The 20,000-nt window shown below is 59.7% G+C and overlaps 5 protein-coding genes across 10 annotated transcripts in view; 3 read left to right on the forward strand and 2 right to left on the reverse strand.

The window, feature by feature from the left end:
- Positions 1-2,701, forward strand: part of eapp (e2f-associated phosphoprotein) — a 3,006-nt gene extending 305 nt beyond the window's left edge. Inside the window, exons 1-6 of the mRNA XM_053844411.1 lie at positions 1-189; positions 453-634; positions 700-783; positions 909-1,020; positions 2,210-2,341; positions 2,422-2,701. The exon at positions 1-189 is cut by the window's left edge and continues 305 nt beyond it. Of these exons, the coding sequence (XP_053700386.1) occupies positions 110-189; positions 453-634; positions 700-783; positions 909-1,020; positions 2,210-2,341; positions 2,422-2,701 (870 nt within the window). The 5' untranslated portion in view covers positions 1-109. The remainder of the gene's footprint in view (positions 190-452; positions 635-699; positions 784-908; positions 1,021-2,209; positions 2,342-2,421) is intronic.
- Positions 2,702-3,124: 423 nt separating this feature from the next.
- On the forward strand, positions 3,125-5,511 carry sptssa (serine palmitoyltransferase, small subunit A). The gene is made up of 2 exons (XM_053844415.1): positions 3,125-3,268; positions 4,334-5,511. The coding sequence occupies exons 1-2, from the start codon at positions 3,166-3,168 to the stop codon at positions 4,435-4,437; spliced, it is 207 nt and encodes a 68-aa protein (XP_053700390.1). The 5' UTR covers positions 3,125-3,165; the 3' UTR covers positions 4,438-5,511.
- LOC128746974 (BTB/POZ domain-containing protein 6-B-like) lies at positions 4,683-11,008 on the reverse strand. 2 transcript variants are annotated; one of them, XR_008412621.1, is made up of 5 exons: positions 10,151-11,008; positions 9,642-9,732; positions 9,463-9,581; positions 6,628-9,395; positions 4,683-6,542 (listed from the first exon to the last, which is right to left on the reverse strand). XR_008412621.1 is itself a non-coding variant. In XM_053844410.1 (4 exons), the coding sequence occupies exons 1-4, from the start codon at positions 10,483-10,485 to the stop codon at positions 8,363-8,365; spliced, it is 1,578 nt and encodes a 525-aa protein (XP_053700385.1). In that variant the 5' UTR covers positions 10,486-11,008; the 3' UTR covers positions 4,683-8,362. The 2 variants fall into 2 exon arrangements, 1 of the variants encoding a protein (XP_053700385.1); XM_053844410.1 differs by having other exon boundaries at positions 4,683-9,395.
- Positions 5,807-18,418, forward strand: LOC128746973 (transcription factor IIIB 90 kDa subunit-like). 4 transcript variants are annotated; one of them, XM_053844409.1, is made up of 19 exons: positions 5,810-6,548; positions 6,727-6,929; positions 7,418-7,495; positions 7,563-7,736; positions 7,804-7,835; positions 7,950-8,022; positions 11,077-11,226; positions 11,291-11,384; positions 11,455-11,581; positions 11,639-11,684; positions 11,741-11,833; positions 11,890-12,162; positions 13,514-13,578; positions 13,637-13,718; positions 13,844-13,899; positions 13,959-14,209; positions 14,618-14,669; positions 14,736-14,868; positions 14,929-18,416. In XM_053844409.1, the coding sequence occupies exons 1-19, from the start codon at positions 6,523-6,525 to the stop codon at positions 14,961-14,963; spliced, it is 2,043 nt and encodes a 680-aa protein (XP_053700384.1). In that variant the 5' UTR covers positions 5,810-6,522; the 3' UTR covers positions 14,964-18,416. The 4 variants fall into 4 exon arrangements, with proteins under 4 accessions (XP_053700382.1, XP_053700381.1, XP_053700383.1 ...); XM_053844406.1 differs by having other exon boundaries at positions 5,808-6,548; positions 14,618-14,868; positions 14,929-18,417; XM_053844408.1 differs by having other exon boundaries at positions 5,809-6,111; positions 14,618-14,868.
- Positions 14,483-20,000, reverse strand: part of LOC128746976 (guanine nucleotide-binding protein G(I)/G(S)/G(O) subunit gamma-2) — a 6,629-nt gene continuing 1,111 nt past the window's right edge. Inside the window, exons 1-4 of one of the 2 annotated variants that reach the window (XM_053844412.1) lie at positions 19,973-20,000; positions 17,999-18,058; positions 17,525-17,642; positions 14,484-17,446 (exon numbers count right to left, since the gene is read on the reverse strand). The exon at positions 19,973-20,000 is cut by the window's right edge and continues 1,111 nt beyond it. In XM_053844412.1, the coding sequence (XP_053700387.1) occupies positions 17,318-17,446; positions 17,525-17,611 (216 nt within the window). In that variant the 5' untranslated portion in view covers positions 17,612-17,642; positions 17,999-18,058; positions 19,973-20,000 and the 3' untranslated portion in view covers positions 14,484-17,317. Of the gene's footprint in view, positions 17,447-17,524; positions 17,643-17,998; positions 19,923-19,972 lie in introns of those variants that run through there. The other variant, XM_053844413.1, reaches the window with a different exon arrangement.

Here is a 20,000-nt window from a genome sequence, read left to right on the forward strand (position 1 = left end):
CCGTTTGCGACAGATAAACGCCGGCAGTAGAAGAAGAAGCTCGCGCCTAAGACGACGAGGCTGCTCGCGCTGTCGCCGTGCTTGACACCGCGTCTTTTAAACAGGGAACATGAATACGATCGACGAAGGCGATCAGCATGATTCGTATGAGCTGGAGGAGGACAGCGACGAGGACAGAGGCGCCAGCAGGTGAGAGGCAACCGTTTTGATGCTAGCTAGCCCGAAGCTAGCATGTAAACACCACCTCGTCGTCGGGTGGAGTTGTGTTTTTCTTGTGTTCGGCGAAGCTGCCGCAGCCTCGGGCGCGCACGAACCCTCACGAAGTGTGACTCGACTTCGCTCGAGCGTGTTGTCTGTACCACGTGAAGACGCCGCTGAAGCTATTCGTAGCTTGGTGGAGAACGAAGTGGTCTGGAGCTGAACCTTTTCCCTGTTTCGTCTCAAACACTCAGTTCTGAGGACGAGCTGGACGTGCTGCTGAACGGGACTCCGGACCAGAAAAGGAAGTTGATCAGGGAATACCTGACTGGGGAGAGCGAGTCTTCCAGCGGCGATGACTTCGAGAAGGAGATGGAGGCCGAGCTGAGCAGCACCATCAAGACCATGGAGGGCTCGTGGCGCCCCGCAGTGGCAGGTGACTCACCGTCGGACCTCTGGACCTTCTTGGTGTGCAGTACTCACCACACGTGTTGTGTCCAGCCGAGGCTTCCACCGCAGCAGGAGCGTCACACATGTACGATAAGGTTTACTTTGATTCAGACTCGGACGAAGAAGAAGCTGCAGGTGAGCTGAAGCCTCTTTTACGCTCTCAAGTGTGAGATGGGTCTATTTTTTAGCAGCTGCGTTGTCGTACTTGACTCGAACCAGTTCCACTTTCTTGCACCACACCATTCCCCCCACCCCCGCAGCTTCCAGTAGTCAGCAAACCGGACGGCGCAGGATTCCCACCAACGACGAGCTGCTCTACGACCCGGACCAGGACGATCGGGACCAGGCGTGGGTGGACGCTCGCCGCAACCGGTGAGAATGGCAGGCCAGGCACTTCCTGAAGCAGGACTTGAGTTTTGTATGGAGGGTTTTCATGGCGCGTCAGACCGGGAAGCCGCCATGTTGGAGACGCTCACTGCTCGGCACAGAGCGGCACTGAAGGCCATTCTGCAGCGTTTCCTTAAAAAACAGTGAATTACGGTCGTGTTTTGGATTGTACAAATTGTTCCGATTGAAATTGTATCAACTTCCTAAAGTTATGACAAGTCAAGGAGAACCATGCCAGAAGAAAGGAGGCGCTTGTGGTTGGTGAAGCTGAACCAGGACCTTTGTGGCTAAACTGTGGATAACATCTGAATATTTTGCAAAAAAAGTACAGCCTAAATGACTATTAATTGGCATTATATAGCTGTGGAAGAGAATAGACAGAACTTTTATCAGAACATATTTATTGATCAAACATCAAAATATTTAAATGCGTCACATTGTCATATAAGGTGTAAATGTCGTAGATGACTTGGTGTAACAGTTTCCTGACCCGTCCATACACCGTCCGGTTACACAGCTCCAAACTCCGGTGACACTTCGGGATGGACACGCGAAAAAACCAGGTGATTGACGATATCAGGATCCGTCACTGACGGCACAGTGTTCGGGTCGTCGTCCACCCACGACAACGGAGCCCACTGGTACGGCTCTGCACCACCAATGAAGCGCAACTCTTGCAAGGGTCGCGCATGTTCATGTCACTCCCAACTCGTTTCGATGATCCCCTCTGTTTTGTTTTGCCTTTTTTGCACCGCACTCCATTCACAGCCTATGGGGGTGTTTACAAAGAGTATCTCCAACATGGCGGCTTCCAGGTTGGATGACGCGGTGATGACACGCCGTGAAAACCCTCTGTGGATGGGGGTGTTCTCTGCTCCGGTGTCTCAAATCATGTCAGCCCAGACCCCGTCCCACACCACCCTCTGACCCTCATCTGGACCTCAAGAGACATTTTCCTCTGTAAATTACAAAAGCGTTGAGTTTGGTGCGGGTCTGTTTTTTTCTATCCTTCGTGTATGAAATACTTTTTTCCTTGTGTCTGTCTTGTTTCCTGTCGTGATGGCTGTGATCTCAGCTGTGGTCTGAACAGTCGCCTTGTTGTGATGTTCTCGCTCCGACAGACTGAGTGATCTGGGGAGAGTTGAGCTCCATAGTAAGACATTCTCTGTCACAGGTACGCAAACAGGAAACGGCCGTCCACTTCGTCGTCTTGCTCGCGGAAGCGCCAGACTGCGGGTTCTTCCAGCAGCGATGCTGTGCTGAACTGCCCGGCCTGTATGACCACGCTGTGTCTGGACTGTCAGAGGTGAGAGACACGCACACACACCTGCCACGGAACCAGTCTGGTGAAAGCTGCTGTGTGTGATGCTGTGGCTGTCACTGTAGGCATGAGAAGTACCGCACTCAGTACCGGGCCATGTTTGTCATGAACTGCACCATAAAGAAGGAGGAAGTTCTGCGCTACCAAACCAAGAAGGACAGAAGAGCCCGGAGCCAGAAGAAGAAGAGCCAGAGGTCGCCGGGGGCGAGTGAGCCCACACCTGCCGGCATGAGCTCTGATGAAGTCTACCACCCGGTGCAGTGCTCGGAGTGCTCCACAGAGGTCGCAGTGCTGGACAAAGATGAGGTCTTTCACTTTTTTAACATCCTGGCCAGCCACTGCTGACTGGCGGCCTGACTTCCCCCGGACAGTTTTGACCAACAGAGGACTGAGTGTTCTGTGTCCAGCCAACATGCGCGCACGCACGCCTGACCTGCATCAAGCCACTCCGTAGCCCTTCAGTGGGAGGGCCGACGCGCCTTCAACAGTGTCGGGCTTGCTGCCCAACACCCACAAATACTTGTGATTTACGGTGTAAGTGTGAGTCGAGTAATGAAACGGTACCACGTGACTGGGAGAGTTTGTTCTCATACTGGAGGCTTCCTCATGTGCGTGAGGTCGCGAGCTTCTCGAAACACACGCAGCTAAATAACGCTTCCTGCCGCGGGGTGTTTTGCAAGGAACCGCTTTAGCGAGTGTTGACGAAAGTGCGACTCGGGCTCGACTGGAAGTGACGTCACAAGGGCAGCAGCTGGACCCGACTTCCAGAGTCGTCCACGGGTGCCAGCAACAGCGGGTCCCCGTCGATCATGGCGCTGAGCGAGTGTTGGAAGCAGCTCTCCTGGTTCTACTACCAGTACCTGCTGGTCACGGCGCTCTACATGCTGGAGCCCTGGGAGCGGACCGTCTTCAGTATCCTTGATCCGGGCGGAGCCTGCGGCCTCGCGGAGCTAACATGCTAACGGCTCCTTCGCCTCGTTCGAGTGTGTCGCCGAGGTAGTCGCCAGTTTCACCGGCAGTTCAGAAGAGTGTCGAAGTGTTTAGCCGCTGTGTGGTGTGGTCAAAGTCGAGCTAACTTGCGTCACTTCAGCTGGGTCGGCGGTTCGTGACGACGTTCCCGGTCGAAGTCGTTTATCTCACAAACGTGTCCTCGACAAACGAGGCGCGTGTTAAAGCAGCTTTGCGCGCCGGGTTCTTTGCTTTTAGTGTTGACACTGTCAGTTTCGCCCTCCGGAACCATCGTCTCTGACGTGAGTCGGAGCCGTTGGTGACGAGTCAGTGGCTTCACGGCGCCTGCGCGACTGTCACGCGGACACCGTCCCGGTGCGCGAGCGGCTGCTGTGCAGGCTCGGCCGTGGAGCAGGGCGTGGTCGTGTCTGATCAGGTGACTGGTGGAGACATGACGTCAGCTGTGACGTAGACCGACGCTTCACGGAATGTTTCATTGTACCGCCAAGAAGTATGCGAGGGTCTTACAGTCGTGATGTGACTGAAGTTAGTGTTGATCCAGGCTTCATCTGTTCGTGTGACTGAAGTTAGTGTTGATCCAGGCTTCATCTGTTCATGTGACTGAAGTTAGTGTTGATCCAGGCTTCATCCGTTCGTGTGACTGAAGTTAGTGTTGATCCAGGCTTCATCTGTTCATGTGACTGAAGTTAGTGTTGATCCAGGCTTCATCTGTTAAAGTGACTGAAGTTAGTGTTGATCCAGGCTTCATCCGTTCATGTGACTGAAGTTAGTGTTGATCCAGGCTTCATCTGTTCATGTGACTGAAGTTAGTGTTGATCCAGGCTTCATCTGTTCATGTGACTGAAGTTAGTGTTGATCCAGGCTTCATCTGTTCATGTGACTGAAGTTAGTGTTGATCCAGGCTTCATCTGTTCATGTGACTGAAGTTAGTGCTTCATCTTGCGCTCCACCTCGGTGCTACTGTTCCAGGCTCTGTCCTCAACACGTCGCTCCTTGACCATCTCTCAGACTCGCTCCTGGTCTCCGTGGCGGCCATGGCGGTCTACACTGGCTACGTCTTCATGCCGCAGCACATCATGGCCATCCTGCACTACTTTGAGGTCATCCAGTGACCTTGTGACTCCGCCTCTCTGACCATGACTCCGCCATTATGATGACATCATAGTCTGACTCCTCCATCACTTGCTGGGACTCTGCCCTCGCGGCTGAAGGCGGAACCTCCATCCTGCGTGAGACAGTTAATTGGAGTCTCTGAAGCGTGTGAACGTCTCCACCAGGGGGCAGCAAAGGTCAAAGTGGCTGCACCAGCCACCAGTAGGGGGAGCACCAGCTCTTATTCATGTTCCCGCTGCTCTGATGTCTGGACTCAAGCCAAAGATCTGTTCGTGGAGGTCTCCACTGGGTTTCTACTGTCGAAGGCTTTTATTTTGAAATGTTGTTCTGTAGGGTGTAAATAATCTTGTAAAGTTTTGTAGACGCTTCCAGAACATGTTTGGCTTTTTATTCAACTGTGAGAAGATCTGATTTGATTAAAGACGCATTCCCATGTTCAACAGCAGCTTTGTGTGCGTGTTCCTGGACCTCGTGGCAGCAGGGGGCACCAGGTCTGCGCAGACACGTGTGTGACTGTGTTTGAAATGGCGGAGAGTGCAGCTTCTGGAGACGAGGCTGTGGGACAGATGCGCCTCTCGTCTCCTCAGCGGAACCTTGGGAAGGCTGCCATCCTGAAGCATTGTGCTGCTGTGCTGGCTCCAGTGTTCACGGACATCTTCAGTGCTTCCTTGGTGTCCTGTCATGTTCCTGCCTGCTTCAAGTCCTCCACTATCATCTCTGTTCCCAGCAGAGCCAGGATCACAGGACTACGTCTGTCGTCATTCAGTCCTTTGAGCGCCTGGTTCTCTCTCACCTGAACTCTATCACTGCTTCTCACCTGGACTCATTGCTGTTTGCCTACAGAGCCAACAGATCTGCGGACGATGCAGTGAACCAGGATCCTGTTTGTAGCTCTGCCTTTAACAGGATTCTCCCAGCTCTGCCTGAAGACAAGCCTGGCCAGCTGGAGGTGCCTGACTCCCTCTGCAGATGGATGACAGACTTCCTGACCAGCCGGAGTCAGCGTGTGCGGCTGGGTCTCCGACACTCGGACCCTGCACATCGGGTCTCCTCAGGGCTGTGTTCTCTCTCCATGGCTCTTCTCTCTGTACACCAACTGCAACAAGACTGTTGAATTCGTGATCAGCCTTTGTTGTCACCACTTTATTCTGAAGCACTTTCCTGGCTGGTGGCCTCCCCACTGACCACGGTAATAAAGCTCTCCTCTGCTGCCTGATCATCATTCAGGTGCAGCATGTCCTCCACATCAACAGCCGTGACGTCAGCTACACGTGACCGCAGCGTCTTCAGAGAAGGGGGGTTCCAAGATGACGTCACGTTGCTTCATTGCGCTTTATATTTCCCCCTGATTTGGCTAACATTTCGAAGCCCCTGGCGACGTCTGCGTGCTGGGGTCCTGACGCTGACGTCATCATTGCCCCGTCAGCGTTCAACCTAGACCATACCAAGTCCTGCCCCCCCCCCCTTCCCACACAGGGCGGTTGGTACGGCCCGGATCTCCCGGTATGAGACGCACATGTTGGTGTTTGTGTGTTCTATTGCACCGGTGTTGCAGCGCTCGTTGCATCGAAACCGACAGCACCGTGAGAAGGGAGTCTGAGGAACCGGAGCTGAACAGGACCTGAGTCCACCAGGACCCGGGGGCTGGACCGTGCGACTTCACCGGCTGAGAGGTGGGTGCGACACCGTGGACCGCACCGGTACCGTCGCCCGTGAAGGCCATCAGAAGCAGGCGGATCCGCGTGGGCGCCGGGCGGTCGCTCCCTCGGTCCAGTACGGAGCAGCCAGTCTGTTTCGCCGAGCCGAGCCTGTCGTCCGGACCGAGCGCTGCCACGTAGCTCGCGGGGCGGGGATCCGGGTGGACCCCAGCTGCGCCTTTAAACTTTCAAGTTGTGATCTGACATGCCACTGCGGGTCAAGGGTCACCAATGTGACGTCAGCTCGCGGACAACTCAGCAGTCTGTCTCACGTCCATCTTGCGTGGTGACGGCTCCACGAGTGCGAGTTCCTCCATCTGGACCGTGACGTCTGATGCCACGACCTTTTCACATCCTCTTGATTTTTGACAAGGAGCAGCGCACCTGATGATTCCAGCTGCATTCTCCTTGAAGTGAGCATAAACACATGGAAGTCAAGTGCTGACGCACAACACTGTCACTGTTACTAGACTAGAACTGAGTGGAACCCACCGACTCTTGCCGGATCCGGTTCTTGATGAACCTGCGACTGTTCATCTAAACAGCAGAAGATCCATCCTCCCTGCTCACTTCCTGCCTCCTCCCGTCCAGGTGCACCAGCGGCGACAGCGCCACCATGAGGGCGTGCAAGAACTGCGGCAGCTGCGACATCGACGTGGATCAAGCTCGCGGCGATGCCGTCTGCATGGGCTGCGGCTCGGTGCTGGAGGACAACATCATCGTGTCGGAGGTGGAGTTCGTGGAGACGGGCGGCGGCGGGTCCCTGGCGGTCGGACAGTTCGTCTCCTCGGAGGGTGAGAGCCAGCACCACTTGTAGGACCTGGCGCTGCTGGAGGCCCCTCAGAGAACCAAACGGGCTCCAAGTCACTCGGTTTGTGAGGAGGTTCTCCTGATCCGTGAGAGTGAGGCTCGATGGATGGAGCGCTTGCTCCCAGTATGGCTCTGAAGAGGCCGGTGAACAGTGGCCCAGTCTAGTCTTCAGACATCCCCCGTAGAACCGAGGGTTTGTTGCTGAACAAAACCGTCCAAATCCATCCCAACCCTCCTTTTAAACCGGAGCGTTTGGTCACGTGACGCGCAGAAGCCTTCCATCACGGCAGCTCTTGTGACGGCTGCGCCTTCTGACTGTTGTTGTTGTACTGCGCATGTACGTCCGGCAGAGGGCGCGCTTCAGTGGCGTGGCCATGACTAAGTGGGCTCGCTTCCTGCTGGCCAGAGGAAACCTTCATCAGAAGCTTGTCACCCACCCGGGCCACATTTCAACTCCTCTGTGTCCCCGTAGGAGCTAAAAACCCCACTTTCGGCGACGGTTACCACACAGGCGTCGGTTCCTCCAGTCGATCCCAGACGCTGCAGAGAGGTCAGTGACCAGCAGGGGGCGCCGCCAGCCGAGCGTGACGAGCGTGTGTTGTTCCCCGCGTGTTTAGCCAAACAGCACATCAGCACTCTGGGTCACCAGCTGCAGATGAACCAGCACTGCATCGACACGGCCTTCAACTTCTACAAGATGGCGCTGTCCAAGCACCTGACGCGCGGACGCAAGGCGCAGCACGTGGTGGCCGCCTGCCTCTACCTGGTGTGTCGCACCGAGGGCACGCCGCGTATCCTTCCTGAAGCCCTGCCCCGTCCCTCTGCCTGACCTCGCCTTGACCCTTGACCCCTGTGCAGACATGCTGCTGGACCTCAGCGACGTGGTGCAGGTAGGCGCTCGTCTCCTCTCGCCCCCCCCTCACACACACACACACACACAGGAACCACGTTCACGTCGATCTGAGGACCACCTTTGACCCCTGACCCTTGCTCTCGTCCGACAGGTGAACGTCTACGTGCTGGGCAGGACCTTCCTGGCTCTGTCTCGGGAGCTGTGCATCAACGCTCCGGCCATCGGTACGTCTCCTCTCGCCCGGGTCGGGTTCAGCCGGGGCTCTCGCGAGGGGTCGGGTCGCTCGTCCAGATGCTAAAGTAACGCTTTATTATCGCAGCCGCTCAGGCAAACAGAAGATATAACAAAAATAAATATCAAACTTCTCATCAGAAACTTTTTAAATGAAACTGGCCGCGGCCACCAGGGGGCCTCCTCGGGCGAGCAGCTCTCTGAAAACATCCCAAAGTGCAAGCGGGTTTCCAGCTGGAAATGTTCCCGCCGCGTTGCCGTAGCTGCGCCCACTTGAATAAGCTTGAGTGAACGCAGCACCTACACGTGAGAGCCAGGCTGCGAGGCCACGCTTCAGGCGTAGAAGACCAGCTCGGGGATCTGGCCGCCCTGGACGCCGGTGCCGTTGGTGCTGTCCGAGGAGCACTGGAACTGGAAGGTGACCTTCCCGCACTGGACCTCCGTCATGCCCTCCTGGCCGAAGTAGCTGAGCTCGCTGCCGTCCAGCACGGCGCTGACCGTGTAGAAGGCGTCCTGCTCCACCTGCACCGGGTGCTCGAACCAGACGGGGAAGGTCCCGCTGGAGCCGTCCGACAGGAACTTGGTGAGGTGCTGAGCCAGCAGCAGGCCCTGCCGCTTCAGCTCGATCCGCACGCCATATTCGGCTCTGCCGCCGCTGGAGCCGTAGAGGCCCAGGCCGGCGATGAAGACGCGTCTGTCCACGGCGAACTGGATGCTGTCGCAGCGGCCTCGGTAGCGCCACTGGTTGCTGCGGTACGCCGAGGACTGGAAGCGGTGGCAGCGCTGCGGCGCCAGTCCCTGCCGCGCCACCAGCGGGAAGTCCAGCCGCGGCTTGTTGGCCGCCGTGTACCACAGGAAGAGGTTGCGCGTCTCCTCCAGGGTCAGGATGTCGGACTGAGCCGGGCCGTCGGCGAACTCCTGCAGGCTCATGGTCGGGACGCGGACCAGAAACAACGCCTTGCCAAGCACCTCCCTCTTGTTGGAGGCGGTGGGCGCCAGTCCCCGCCGCCTGCACTCGGCGGCGGCCCAGCCGACCGCGGCCTGGAACACCAGCAGCTCCTTGGCGTGCAGCGTCTCCCGCCGCAGGATGATCTCAAGCGTGGGCGGGTCGATCTGGCAGAAGCCCTCGGAGCGCAGCGCCAGCTCGGCCTGCGCGTCGATGACCTCCCAGCAGCGCTGGCTCAGCTGGGGCTCCTCGAACAGGCGGCTCTGCGACAGCAGCACGCAGGCGTTGCGCGCCTCCAGGCTGCTCTCCAGGAAGGTGACGCAGGCCCGGGCCAGCGCTGCCACCATGTACTTCTTGGCGGCGTAGAGCGTGGCCAGCACCGTGTCGGCCTCCAGCTGGATCTCGTCGCTGTACAGGTACCTGCCGGGCAGAGGGCAGTGGCTCAGCGACACCGGCGCGAGTCACCGCCGCCGCCGCCGCCACTCACCTGAGCAGGGTCAGAAAAGCGGCCGGTTCCACGTCAGGAATCAGGATCTCGGACTCCTCCTCGGCCAGGTCGCCGTAGAACATGGCGCCGAACACGGAACTTCCCACGGCCAGAACGTACTGGGGAGCAGAGGCGGGGTCAGAGCGGCGCCCGAGGCCAGGGCCGGACGCCGTCGTTACCTTGTGAGCGGGGACCTTCTGGGACTCGCCCGGGGCTCCCACCATGAAGTGGACATCTGCCATCAGCTCATTGTTAAACATCAAGGCGTTCCTGCAGACAAGGAGAGTCAGACCCGCCCCCTCTCTCGCACACGCACACACAGTCTTCCTGCCTCAGTGGGACCGTCACCAGCCTCTCCCCCGAACCCAACCATCCCAAACCCATGGCTCAGCTGCACCTGGACTCTGAACCCACCTGGACCCAGTCAGCATGAGCGAGCCGTTTTGTTGAGCTTTAACCCTCAGAACGAGCTTCGTCTGTGCCGCGCACCGCTTCACACAGCTGACTGATCCCAACTAACGCACTGACCGTGTATCGACGCTTCAGCACTAACGCGAATAAATACTGAGGAATAAATGCAGCGCGTGACGTCACAGCACAGCTATCGTGAGCCGACGATTCGAGGAAGTCGGGGAAAGAACGCGAGCCCGGTGGGTGTCGCGGAGGCCGGCGGGAGGGAAGGTCGCACCTCTCTCGCAGTGTCGGGTGGCTGCGGGCCTCGGCCTGGCTCACGCTCCGCTGGCTGCTGGGGCTGCCGGCCGCCGCCGCCGCCTCCTCCTCCTCCGGTTCGGCCCGGTCCACCTGCAGCTCCTTGCTCCGCTCGGTGTCCGGCACCGCGGTGATGCCGCCGGCGTCGTTGGCGGTGTAGAGCTCCGCGGCCATCGTCTGGCTCTGCTTCAGGGACTGGAGCTCGGAACACGGCGGCGGCAGCTTGCTGGGCTTCTTCAGGGCTTCAGGCAGCAGCAGCAGGAACGTCAGGCACCTCATGATCCGGCCATGATGGAGCCAGTCCGCCGAGGGCATCGGCACCGGAGCCGCGACTCCTCCGCCGAAATGTCCGCTCAACAACCGAGGCCCAAGGTGGAACCAACCGTGTGGAACCGCGCTCTGGTTAATCCGAAGGAGCCTCGGTCCGCGTCGGTGTTGCCGTCGGAGCGGAACCGTCTCCGGGTCAGCTCATCCTCGCGGGACGACGCGTCGCTTTTGCAGCGGCCGGAACCTTCCAATCGGAACCTTCCAGCCGGGTTCACAGGCCGCAGCCGCCTCCCTGTTGGGTTCGGGCCCGGTCTCGTCGGTCTGTCGCGGTGGTTCCGGCTCGGAGTTCGGCTCGTTGGTCGGAGTTTTGGCTCTGCGCTCTTTTAATGTTGTTTTCTTTTTTTTTTCCTCCACTACGCGTGCATCATCCGCCCACTGCGCGCGTCCGGCCAATCAGAGTGCGCCTTCGCGTTACGTCACGCGGAGAGAAGCGCCGCCCCCAGCAGCAGAATGCGTCGCTCCTGGAGCCGCGGCTCCTCCTCCTCCTCCGCCGCGCGAGATAGAGCCCGGGGCGCTGCGGTGTGACGTCATGTCCAGCTGCTTGGTGACGTCACCGCCCCGCCCCCCTGTGTCCCGCAGACCCGTGTCTCTACATCCCTCGCTTCGCTCACCTGCTGGAGTTTGGAGAGAAGAACCACGAGGTGTCGATGACGGCGCTGAGGCTGGTGCAGAGGATGAAGAGGGACTGGATGCACACGGGACGGCGGCCGTCTGGGCTCTGCGGAGCGGGTGAGCAGCCGCGCGGGCGTCACCATGGCGACGCTGATGGCTGTGTGTGTGTGTGTGGACGCAGCGCTCCTGGTCGCCGCGCGCATGCACGACTTCTGCCGCAGCATCAAGGAGATTGTGGAGGTGGTGAAGGTGTGCGAGGGGACGCTGAGGAAGAGGTGAGAGCTCCGGCTGTGCTCCCGGCTCGGCTCGGCTCGGTCCGCTCCACTCACCCGGGGTGTGCCTCAGGCTGAGTGAGTTCGAGGACACGCCCACCAGCATGTTGACCATCGAGGAGTTCATGAGGATGGACCTGGAGCAGGAGTGTGACCCGCCCTGCTTCACCGCCGGACTCCAGAAGAGCAAGGTCCAGCAGGTACTGGAGAGCCGCCTCCTGGGAGTCGACCCGCTGCTGATCTGCTCGTTTGTTCAGCTGGAGCTGGAGCTGAAGAAGAAGCTGCTGGAGGAGCAGGTGGAAGGTGCGGCCGCTGAGCTGACTCGTCCTGGGCCGCCCTGACTCCGCCTCTTCCCCCAGATGAGATCCAGGTCTACGAGGACCAGATCGACACGGAGCTGCAGAAGTGTCGGCGGCAGCTGCGAGGAGTGTACGCCGCCTACGCCAAGGAAGGTGCGTCCCCCCTCCGGCTCCCCGCCCCCCGCTCTGACACCGCCGCCTCTCTGCAGACGCCGCGGCCGGCCAGGACGCCGCGCTCCTGGCCTCCGCCCACCTGGAGCCGGACGAGCTGGACGAGCTGGGCGCCGTGGCCAGGCACTTTGGGAAAGACCTGAGCGAGCTGACGGTGGAGGCTCTGGTGGAGCTGGAGAGCAGGGCCGAGGAGGAGGAGGCGCCCGGGGGGAGCAGGCCTGCGCTGGCCTCCATCTTGGGTCCCCTGCCCACCGCTGCCACTCTGGGTCTGAACCAGTCCGTCTGCAGCGACGCAGAGGAGAAGGAGAACGGTGAGTGGTCTCCTGCAGTCTGGGCCCGCTGCACAGTGACCTACGTGCAAAACACAACACAATGAACGGAAAACACAAGAACATCAACTTGTTCCAGAAGTGTTGAGGGCGAAGGTGTGGGTCCCACCCACCAGGTCAGCAGAGACGGTCTCTCATTGGTCGCCTTGCCAGTGAGCATCTGGGCATGAACATGATGTCATTCTTGACATACAGCCGCCAAATACCAGTGCTCAGGCGCACACTGAAGACGAGGCTAAAGAGAGAAGGTGATGGAGAGGAGAACGTTCCACGTGCCATTCCAGCAGAATCAAGCGGACCCGGGCGGCTGTGGGGATCGAGAGCGACGGGACCCACACGTGCAGCATGATGTGCTGATCCTCGAGGCTCCCACTTGAGAAGACGCTGAAGGTCACTCAATGGGGCCAAAGCTCAAGCCCAGAGGCCCTGGCCCTGTCTGGGTCTATCGATGGCTTGTTTGTAGGAACAAACCCCGACGCGCGCCTTCTTCGTCTTCGTGTGGTGCACTTGAGTCCAGTCAGTGACCAGATGCTCAGGTGACCAATGAGAGACGGCCTCTGCTGACCTGCTGGGTGGGACCCACACCTTCGCCCTCAACACTTCTTGTGTTTTCTGCTCTTTGTGCTTTGCACCGTCGTGACGCCATCCTCAGGTGTGAACGTTCACTGTCGCAGCACCGATCAATGATTGATGACTCGTCACTTATTCATGGTGACTCATCGTTTATGATGGTGCACTGCTCTGCTCAGCGGACAGATGGAGAGGCGCTCGTCACACACACACACACACACACACTTGTCTGTCCTTGTGAGGACCTCTCCCCCTGAACCACACTGGAACCCACTTGGTTTGACATTTTCACCCTCAGAACTGGATGATGTCGGAGACTGGTCCCCACAGCACACAACACACAGCAGCAGATTCAGATGTGTGCCTGCTCTGTAAACAGGTTTCTGACCAACACACTTATTCAGGGAAAGCCTCAAGCTGCCGGGGGTGGGGTGGGGGAGGGGAGCAGCAGGTGGCTGAGTGGGCGTTTGCTCAGCGGCGCCTCCGTGGGGTCAGGCTCAGCGCGCAGTGTCAGCGGGAAACTGCCCGGGTCTCGGGGCGGATCGGAGCCGGTTCACCCTCCAGCGCCGCCCACTTGCTCGGAACCTCCGCTCGGGTCACATGACCGCACGTCCGGTGTCGGTCCGTTCTGACAGAGCCACTGAAGCTTTCACTTAGAGGTCAGAGTTCACCACCTCAAAGAGAGGAGGAGGTCAGAGGTCATGAAGGTTTGGGAGCAGTGGTGCCGGGACACGCACAGGAAGTCATGCTTGTTGATTGACAGATGGATCGGCCGACGGAGGCGGGGAACTGGACCTGAGCGGCATCGACGACACAGAGATCGAGCTGGTAGGTCCAGGCCTCTGCAGGCTGCTGCGCCATGTTCCGAGCCTCTGCTCCTCCCCAGTACCTGCTGAGCGACCAGGAGGTGAAGGTCAAGACGGCGCTGTGGATGGCTGAGAACTCGGACTATCTCCGGGAGCAGAGAGGTGCGCGGCCCACACGCGGGCCTCAGGACACGAGCGCGGCGGCAGCTGCCCTGGCTCCTCTGACGCCGACTTGACTGTGGCCTCCGCTCTCTCACGTCTCTCTCTCTGCTCGTCTGTGTGTCCAGAGAAGGAAGACAAAATCGCCAAAGAGAAGGAGCTGGGCATCTTCAAGGAGAAGAAGGTGAGACCTGTCACTGCTGCGGGGCCTTCCCTCACACGCCTCCTCCTCCTCCCCCTCAGAAGCGGACGCCCAACAAGCGCCGCGCACCCATCCAAGCCAGCACGGCGGACGAGGCCATCGGGAAGATGCTGGAGCAGAAGAGGATCTCAGCCAAGATCAACTACGACGTCCTGAAGGACCTCAACGTCAAGCCACCCGCCAGCCCTGCCTGCAAGTCAGAGAAGAGCTCGTGCGGCGGCGGCGGGAGCCGGAGAGCCGCCGGACGCACGCCGCCCAGCCTCAGCGTGCCACTCAGCTCGCTGGGGAAACGGTGAGCGCCGACACAGCTGCAGTCCTGGTTCTGACCCGCTGTGCTGATGAAGCACCGACAGAGGCGTCTTCCCTCCGGAGCCGAGGCACAGAAGAGTCCGGGAGCTATTTCTGCACCGGGGCAGCTGAGGGGGTTTTGGGGGGGAGGCGGGGAGCAGCAGCTGTTCCTCTGAGAGGAGCTGCAGACAAGTGTGTTTGAGTCAATGACCAAACATCCAGGGACCTTCAGACGGAGGGGTGGCTCATGCTCGGTCCAGCTGAAGGACCCCAGTCCTCACAGAGACAGAGCCTGCCAGACGCTGGGCTGTTTGACCTCTGACCTCCACTTGAGCTCTCTCATCTGTGATGTCGTGGTCTGGAGGCGCTGCAGTGCAGCGGTGTTGACATGTTCCGCTGCCTTGTTTTGCAGTTTGCAGCCGTTCATCAGCCGCCAGGCCAGTAAGAAGGTGGCGCTGGAGCAGGTGACTCCCCTCACCAGCAACACGGGTGCACAGCCGACTCCAGCCGCTTCTCTTCTGTCTGAGCAGGACTGCGCTCCGGCGCCGGCGGCCGCCCTGGTGGAGAGTGGGCCGGTGGTCTACGAGGATGGCGAGGATGAGGAGGAAGAGCAGGAGGAAGAGGAGGCCTGTGTCAGTGCCATGGAGCTGCTGGGTGGCGCCGGTCAGTCCTCGCCTCCTCCACCCCTCGCTCTGCTTGTGGTCAACACCTCTGTGTCTCCAGAATACGGCTACGACGACTACGATGACGGCTTCTAACACGCCCCCTGCAGGACGGGGGTGTCGCTGCAGACCACAAGACGGGCCGTCCCTGGCTGACTGGGACGCGGCGTCAAACCTTTGAGTTGTTTCGTTCGTGGTGGGACTGCTGACCGCCAGGTGGCGCACCTCGCCCCTTTTATGTTCGCTGCTCCACAGACTGAATGGGAGTCCAGCGCTGCTCCGGATGGAGTCTTTCCTGCAGGAGGAGGAAGGGCGGGGCCTCTCCGCTGGGGCCCCGGCGTCACGCCCTGTTTATGTGCACATCAACTATAATAAAAAGAAAGACTGGAGGATCGGAGCGCCGCCGTCACGTGACTCACCGAGGAGAAACGCGGCGAGAACCAATCAAAAGCTGAAAAAGTCTCTTTAGCTGAGCTGACCTCCAGCGGGTCATGTGACCGCAGCCGGGGTCAAGACTCTCTTCTGTCGTCGTCACTGTGAGGGTGAACCCCGCCGCGCGCCCCGCCTCCTCTTGTCTCCCCAACATCTGCGGCAGGTGACACGCGCACACGCGCCTTCAGAGGAGATGTCAGCGGGTCCCAGGGCGCTTGTTCCGAGCCCAGCACCAGGGTGGCGCCGGCTTGCTTTCAAACCCAGCACCGAAGAAGCAGCACAATGTTCCGACCTCTGGGGAGACGGGACCCACCACTACATCGCCACCTTGCGGCCAGTGGAAGTACCCGCACCCACCTAACCCTGGCTCAAAACTGGTGTCCCACTGTCCTGAAGTGAGCAGAGACTCGGCTCCAGCTGTCCTGAAGTGAGCAGAGACTCGGGTCCCGCTGTCCAGAAGTGACCAGAGACTCGTGTCCCGCTGTCCTGAAGTGAGCAGAGACTCGTGTCCCGCTGTCCTGAAGTGAGCAGAGACTCCTGTCCCACTGTCCTGAAGTGAGCAGAGACTCGTGTCCCACTGTCCTGAAGTGAGCAGAGACTCGTGTCCCGCTGTCCTGAAGTGAGCAGAGACTCGTGTCCCGCTGTCCTGAAGTGAGCAGAGACTCGTGTCCCGCTGTCCTGAAGTGAGCAGAGACTCATGTCCCACTGTCCTGAAGTGACCAGAGACTCGGGTCCCGCTGTCCTGAAGTGAGCAGAGACTCGCAGGTGTTTTGCTTTGTGAATGACACATAGGTTGAAGTGAAAGACTGAGGGGACACAGAACATGAGACAGGGAGTTTGGTCTGACCGATCTAACATGACTTTAATAGACAGAGGGGCGCGACCTTTGCTCCATTGTGATTTTCTCCACTGTATATATGTTGGACTGGCAGAGCAGGACCTGTGGTTGGACTCCAACATGGTGACACTGTTTTGGCGTGGAGCTTGTTCCATTTATTTCAGTTCTTATTTGTTAGATGATGCTCGGTTTGAAATGCCAGATCAGTGGAGGAGAAAAGCTGCTGCCACACGCGCCACGAGGTGGCGCTGAAGTAGTAGAAGTGCGTCTCAGTCCCACGTCAACCTGGCTACCTGCTGGTCGACGTCTTGATCTGAGGGCTCCCGGCGGAGCAGAGAACCGCCCCGCTCATCTCGGCCCCTGTTGACCTCTGTGTTTATTCAGGACATTGTCGCTCTCCTGTGAGGAGAGTTTGTGGAAGATGGTGAGCTCCAGCTGCCGGTGTCTGGGACTCCTGCGCCTCCCAGAGGACTGGCGGCCGTCGCTCCTCCTCCACAGCAGTCTGGGTTCGGTAGGTTCCCACGCTCCTCAGCTCTCAGCCCTCTCTAGCGTGCGGTCTGCAGAGTGGACGGCCACTTCCTCAGCAGGTCCCAGGCGCCCTGGCGGAGCAGCGCTGTTCTTCTCCCATGCTGGCTCCTACCCTTCCCTCCGCCTGACTCATCCAGCTCCGCCATCTTTGCCTCCATGTTCCGCACTCCGCTCCCCGCGCCGAGCGCCTCATGGTTTCTTCCAGGCCTGGCCGCGGGTCACGTGACCCCGGCCCTGGCTCAGAGCGCAGCAAGAACCACAGCCAGAGCAGCGCAGGACTCACAGCACACTTTACTTGCTATCGTTTGATACAAAGAGTAGAAAGAGGCTCGGCGAGAGGAGACACACTGCAACACACTGGCAGGCCCTGGCCACACCCACTGATAGAAAGGTACCGGGGAGACGGGTAGAAATGAACATCCCATGATCGGGGGGCGTGCTGCCAGGCCCCGCCCACTCACGGTGAAAGTCCAAACGAAGAAGCACAAAATATTTTGGATTGTGATTTTATCTGCTTTTGTACAGGCCCCACGCGGAGGAGCCGTCCAGCAGGGGGCCCCCGCCTCACCTGGCCCCCCTGGCTCTGACCCCGAGGCCACCTGCCCGTCCTGGGACGGGTGGAAGGTCCGTGCTCAGGTCCCAGCCAGCGGCCTCACAGGATGGCGCAGAAGAACTTCTTCTCCCTGAAGGGGTTCTCGGACGCCGGCACCGGCGACAGTAGCGGGTCTTCTTTGGCGTGGGCCTCGCAGTACGACATCAGGTCGGCCGCCGCTTTGGACACCTGGAGGTCAGAGGTCACGCTTGAGTCCAGGACTCGCCGCAGCCAGACGCCAGAGTCCGGCCCGGGTTGGACACTGACCTTTATCCTGTCGATGTTGGCCTCCATCTTCAGCTGCTCCACCAGCTTCCTGGCCTGAGCGATGCTGGCCGTGTTATTGCTCGCCATGAGATGCGCCGGTCGGTCTGGAGCGCTCGCTCTGTCAGGGACCACAGGGAGGCGCTGTTAGTGAGCGTCTCCTCATGGCAGCGGCTGGCAGCCAGGGGGAGGCGCTGAGGGAGACCCCGCACTGGGACCCAGCCTCCTCAGAGGGAGGGCGCAGCGAGCATGCTCACAAGCTCAGGTGCCTTCACACTCAGCTGCGTGATCAGAGCGCCCCCTGCTGCACACCTGCTCCCCAGGCCCACTCAGCAGAGGTTGGAGGCTCCTGCTCTATCAGGAGTGAGGCGTCTGCTTCTCCTCACTCCCAGCACCTCTCCATCTTGGGACATGGCTGGAGGGAGGCTGGACCTGAGAAGAGCCTCCATGATGGCGAGACCCTGGAACTGGCGTTACCTGCTCGACTCCCGCCTCCAGAGGTCCTGGTCTGGCTCCGCTCAGGAGTTTCAGTTAAACCTGTGGAGGCAAGCAGAGAAGCAGGACGGTTGAGACAAGAGGAACCGAGGAACCGGGCCCTTCCAACCTGCGCCACAGAGGACGGCTTCAGGCTGGGACCGCGAGAGCTGAGCTGTGAGCAGAAGCTGCTGAAGATCCAGGCCTGCGGAGCCCAGACTGGGGGAGTCCTGTCTAGTTCTACTCTACACACTGGAGCCTGAGCTGCACCAACCAGGTCCAATCTCAGCTTCAGCGGTGGTGTCCCGTATGCTAATGCTAGCCAGACACAGCGCGAGCTCAAACAGCCAGGCGCCTCACCAAAGCAGCGTGGAGTGGAAGGTGTTTGCTCAGCGTCGCTGTTTGCTGAGGAACCTGAAGGTGACTGAGGTGTGTTCCTGACACGAAGCTCGCTGACATGAGCAAACACAAGAACCAGAACCGGTTCGTCCTGGACCGCGAGTGACTTTCCAGATCAGGTCTCTCCGGCCCCGGGCCCCGGGCCCCAGGCCCCGACTCGCACCTCAGCTGAACGGCCGCTGCCCTCCTGCTCTGAATGGGAGGCAGCAGCTCGCGGGTCGTGGCCCACTTGCTATAGAAAGCAGCCTGAATGGACCATAGCAGCAGACAAAGCTGCGGACTGTGATCTCATGTGGACCCTGGTGAGGCTCGGAACACACCACTTCCAGCCGCTCAGACACACACACACAGCCCCAGGCCGAGGAAAGGGCCTCATGTTCTTGGTGAGGAAGAGGAAGAGGAGGAGGAAGGTGACCTTCAGAGGCCGCTGCAGCTGCAGCACGGTGAGGGACAGTAACACGAGTCGGACCTGCCGCGTCAGTCAGCGGCACAATGTCGAGTGCTGATGCCGACACGGACACGCGGTCCTGTCCCGGGGGGCGAGGACGGGCCGGAGGAGCTGGGAATCAGCTGTAGAGAGAGGAGACCCCCCCACACACACACACCATTGGATCAGCCTGGACATCTGTGCCCCCCCCCCAGCGCTCAGTGTGTGTGCTCGCCTTAATCTGGGCTCCAGAGGGGGGGGAGGGAGGGCGGGAGGCAGTGGCCCAGGAAATGATGCGTCTCCTGGGAGTCCAGAAGGCTGCTGCTCCAGGGAGCCCCATTATGTTTATTCAATCACAGGATGGAGGCGGGGCTCTGCGCCGCACCGCCACAGGACCCTGTCAAACCCTCTGATACCTGCGTGTGTGTGTGTTATGCAACGGTGAGGCGGCAGCTATCAATCAGCTGCTGGATCACGTGATGCAGGAGGCGCTCCTGGATCCAGAGCGTTTGCTGGGAAGCTTGGGAGCTCGGTCCCGGCCTCATGCTGGGAGCACAGACCTGCGGCGGCAGCGCTGCCCCCTGTGGGCCGGCAGAGCCACACGCTGAGGGAAGTGTGTTCCAGGCGTCACCTCAGGGTGACATCAGCATCTCCAGCCCCCCTCCCCTCCCCCCCCCAAACATCAGCCAGAGCTCCCGCGTGACGTGCGGTGCTGAGCAAACACACAGGAACTGTTCAAACAGAGCGAGGTGTCGGTTCTGGGCTCCTGGGCCAGGAGAGGTGGCAGGTGCCGGGTCAGCACGACAGGTTCTGCTGAAACCTGGGCCTAACCCTAACCCTAACCCTAACCCAGACCCGGATCAGGATTGGGATGGAGTTCCTGAGGAGCAGCATGCTCGGCCCTGGGTCGGGAAGCACCGGAGAACCCCCCTGGAGGCAGGCAGGACGTGTGTGTGTGTGTGTGTGTGTGTGTAGCTGCTCTGCCTGCCGTTCATCAGGGGACGGAGACAAAGCCGAGCGAGCGGAGCCCAGTCGATGGCCCTCACAGGGAGAGGGGGAGTCCTGAGAGCCATCCCTCGCCCCCCCGGAGTCCCCCCCCCACCCCACACACACACACACACCCCCGGAACCTGGAGCAGGACAAGGCCTACCTGTGGTGCCTGGACTCCCTGCGGTGAC

This window comes from Synchiropus splendidus, chromosome 16 (genome assembly GCF_027744825.2).
Source record: "Synchiropus splendidus isolate RoL2022-P1 chromosome 16, RoL_Sspl_1.0, whole genome shotgun sequence".
Classification (NCBI taxonomy): Eukaryota; Metazoa; Chordata; class Actinopteri; order Syngnathiformes; family Callionymidae; genus Synchiropus; species Synchiropus splendidus.

Excerpts from the sequence above, each read along its gene's own strand:
- sptssa (XM_053844415.1), top strand. The coding sequence starts at position 3,166 with ATGGCGCTGAGCGAGTGTTGGAAGCAGCTCTCCTGGTTCTACTACCAG. Across the intron at positions 3,269-4,333 it reads CTGGGAGCGGACCGTCTTCA|ACTCGCTCCTGGTCTCCGTG; the intron begins GTATCCTTGATC and ends ACCATCTCTCAG.
- LOC128746973 (XM_053844406.1), top strand. The coding sequence starts at position 6,523 with ATGATTCCAGCTGCATTCTCCTTGAA. Across the intron at positions 7,737-7,803 it reads TCGCACCGAGGGCACGCCGC|ACATGCTGCTGGACCTCAGC; the intron begins GTATCCTTCCTG and ends ACCCCTGTGCAG. Across the intron at positions 7,836-7,949 it reads ACCTCAGCGACGTGGTGCAG|GTGAACGTCTACGTGCTGGG; the intron begins GTAGGCGCTCGT and ends CTCGTCCGACAG.
- LOC128746974 (XM_053844410.1), bottom strand. The coding sequence starts at position 10,485 with ATGCCCTCGGCGGACTGGCTCCATCATGGCCGGATCATGAGGTGCCTG. Across the intron at positions 9,733-10,150 it reads CACCCGACACTGCGAGAGAG|GAACGCCTTGATGTTTAACA; the intron begins GTGCGACCTTCC and ends CCTTGTCTGCAG. Across the intron at positions 9,582-9,641 it reads AGAAGGTCCCCGCTCACAAG|TACGTTCTGGCCGTGGGAAG; the intron begins GTAACGACGGCG and ends TCTGCTCCCCAG.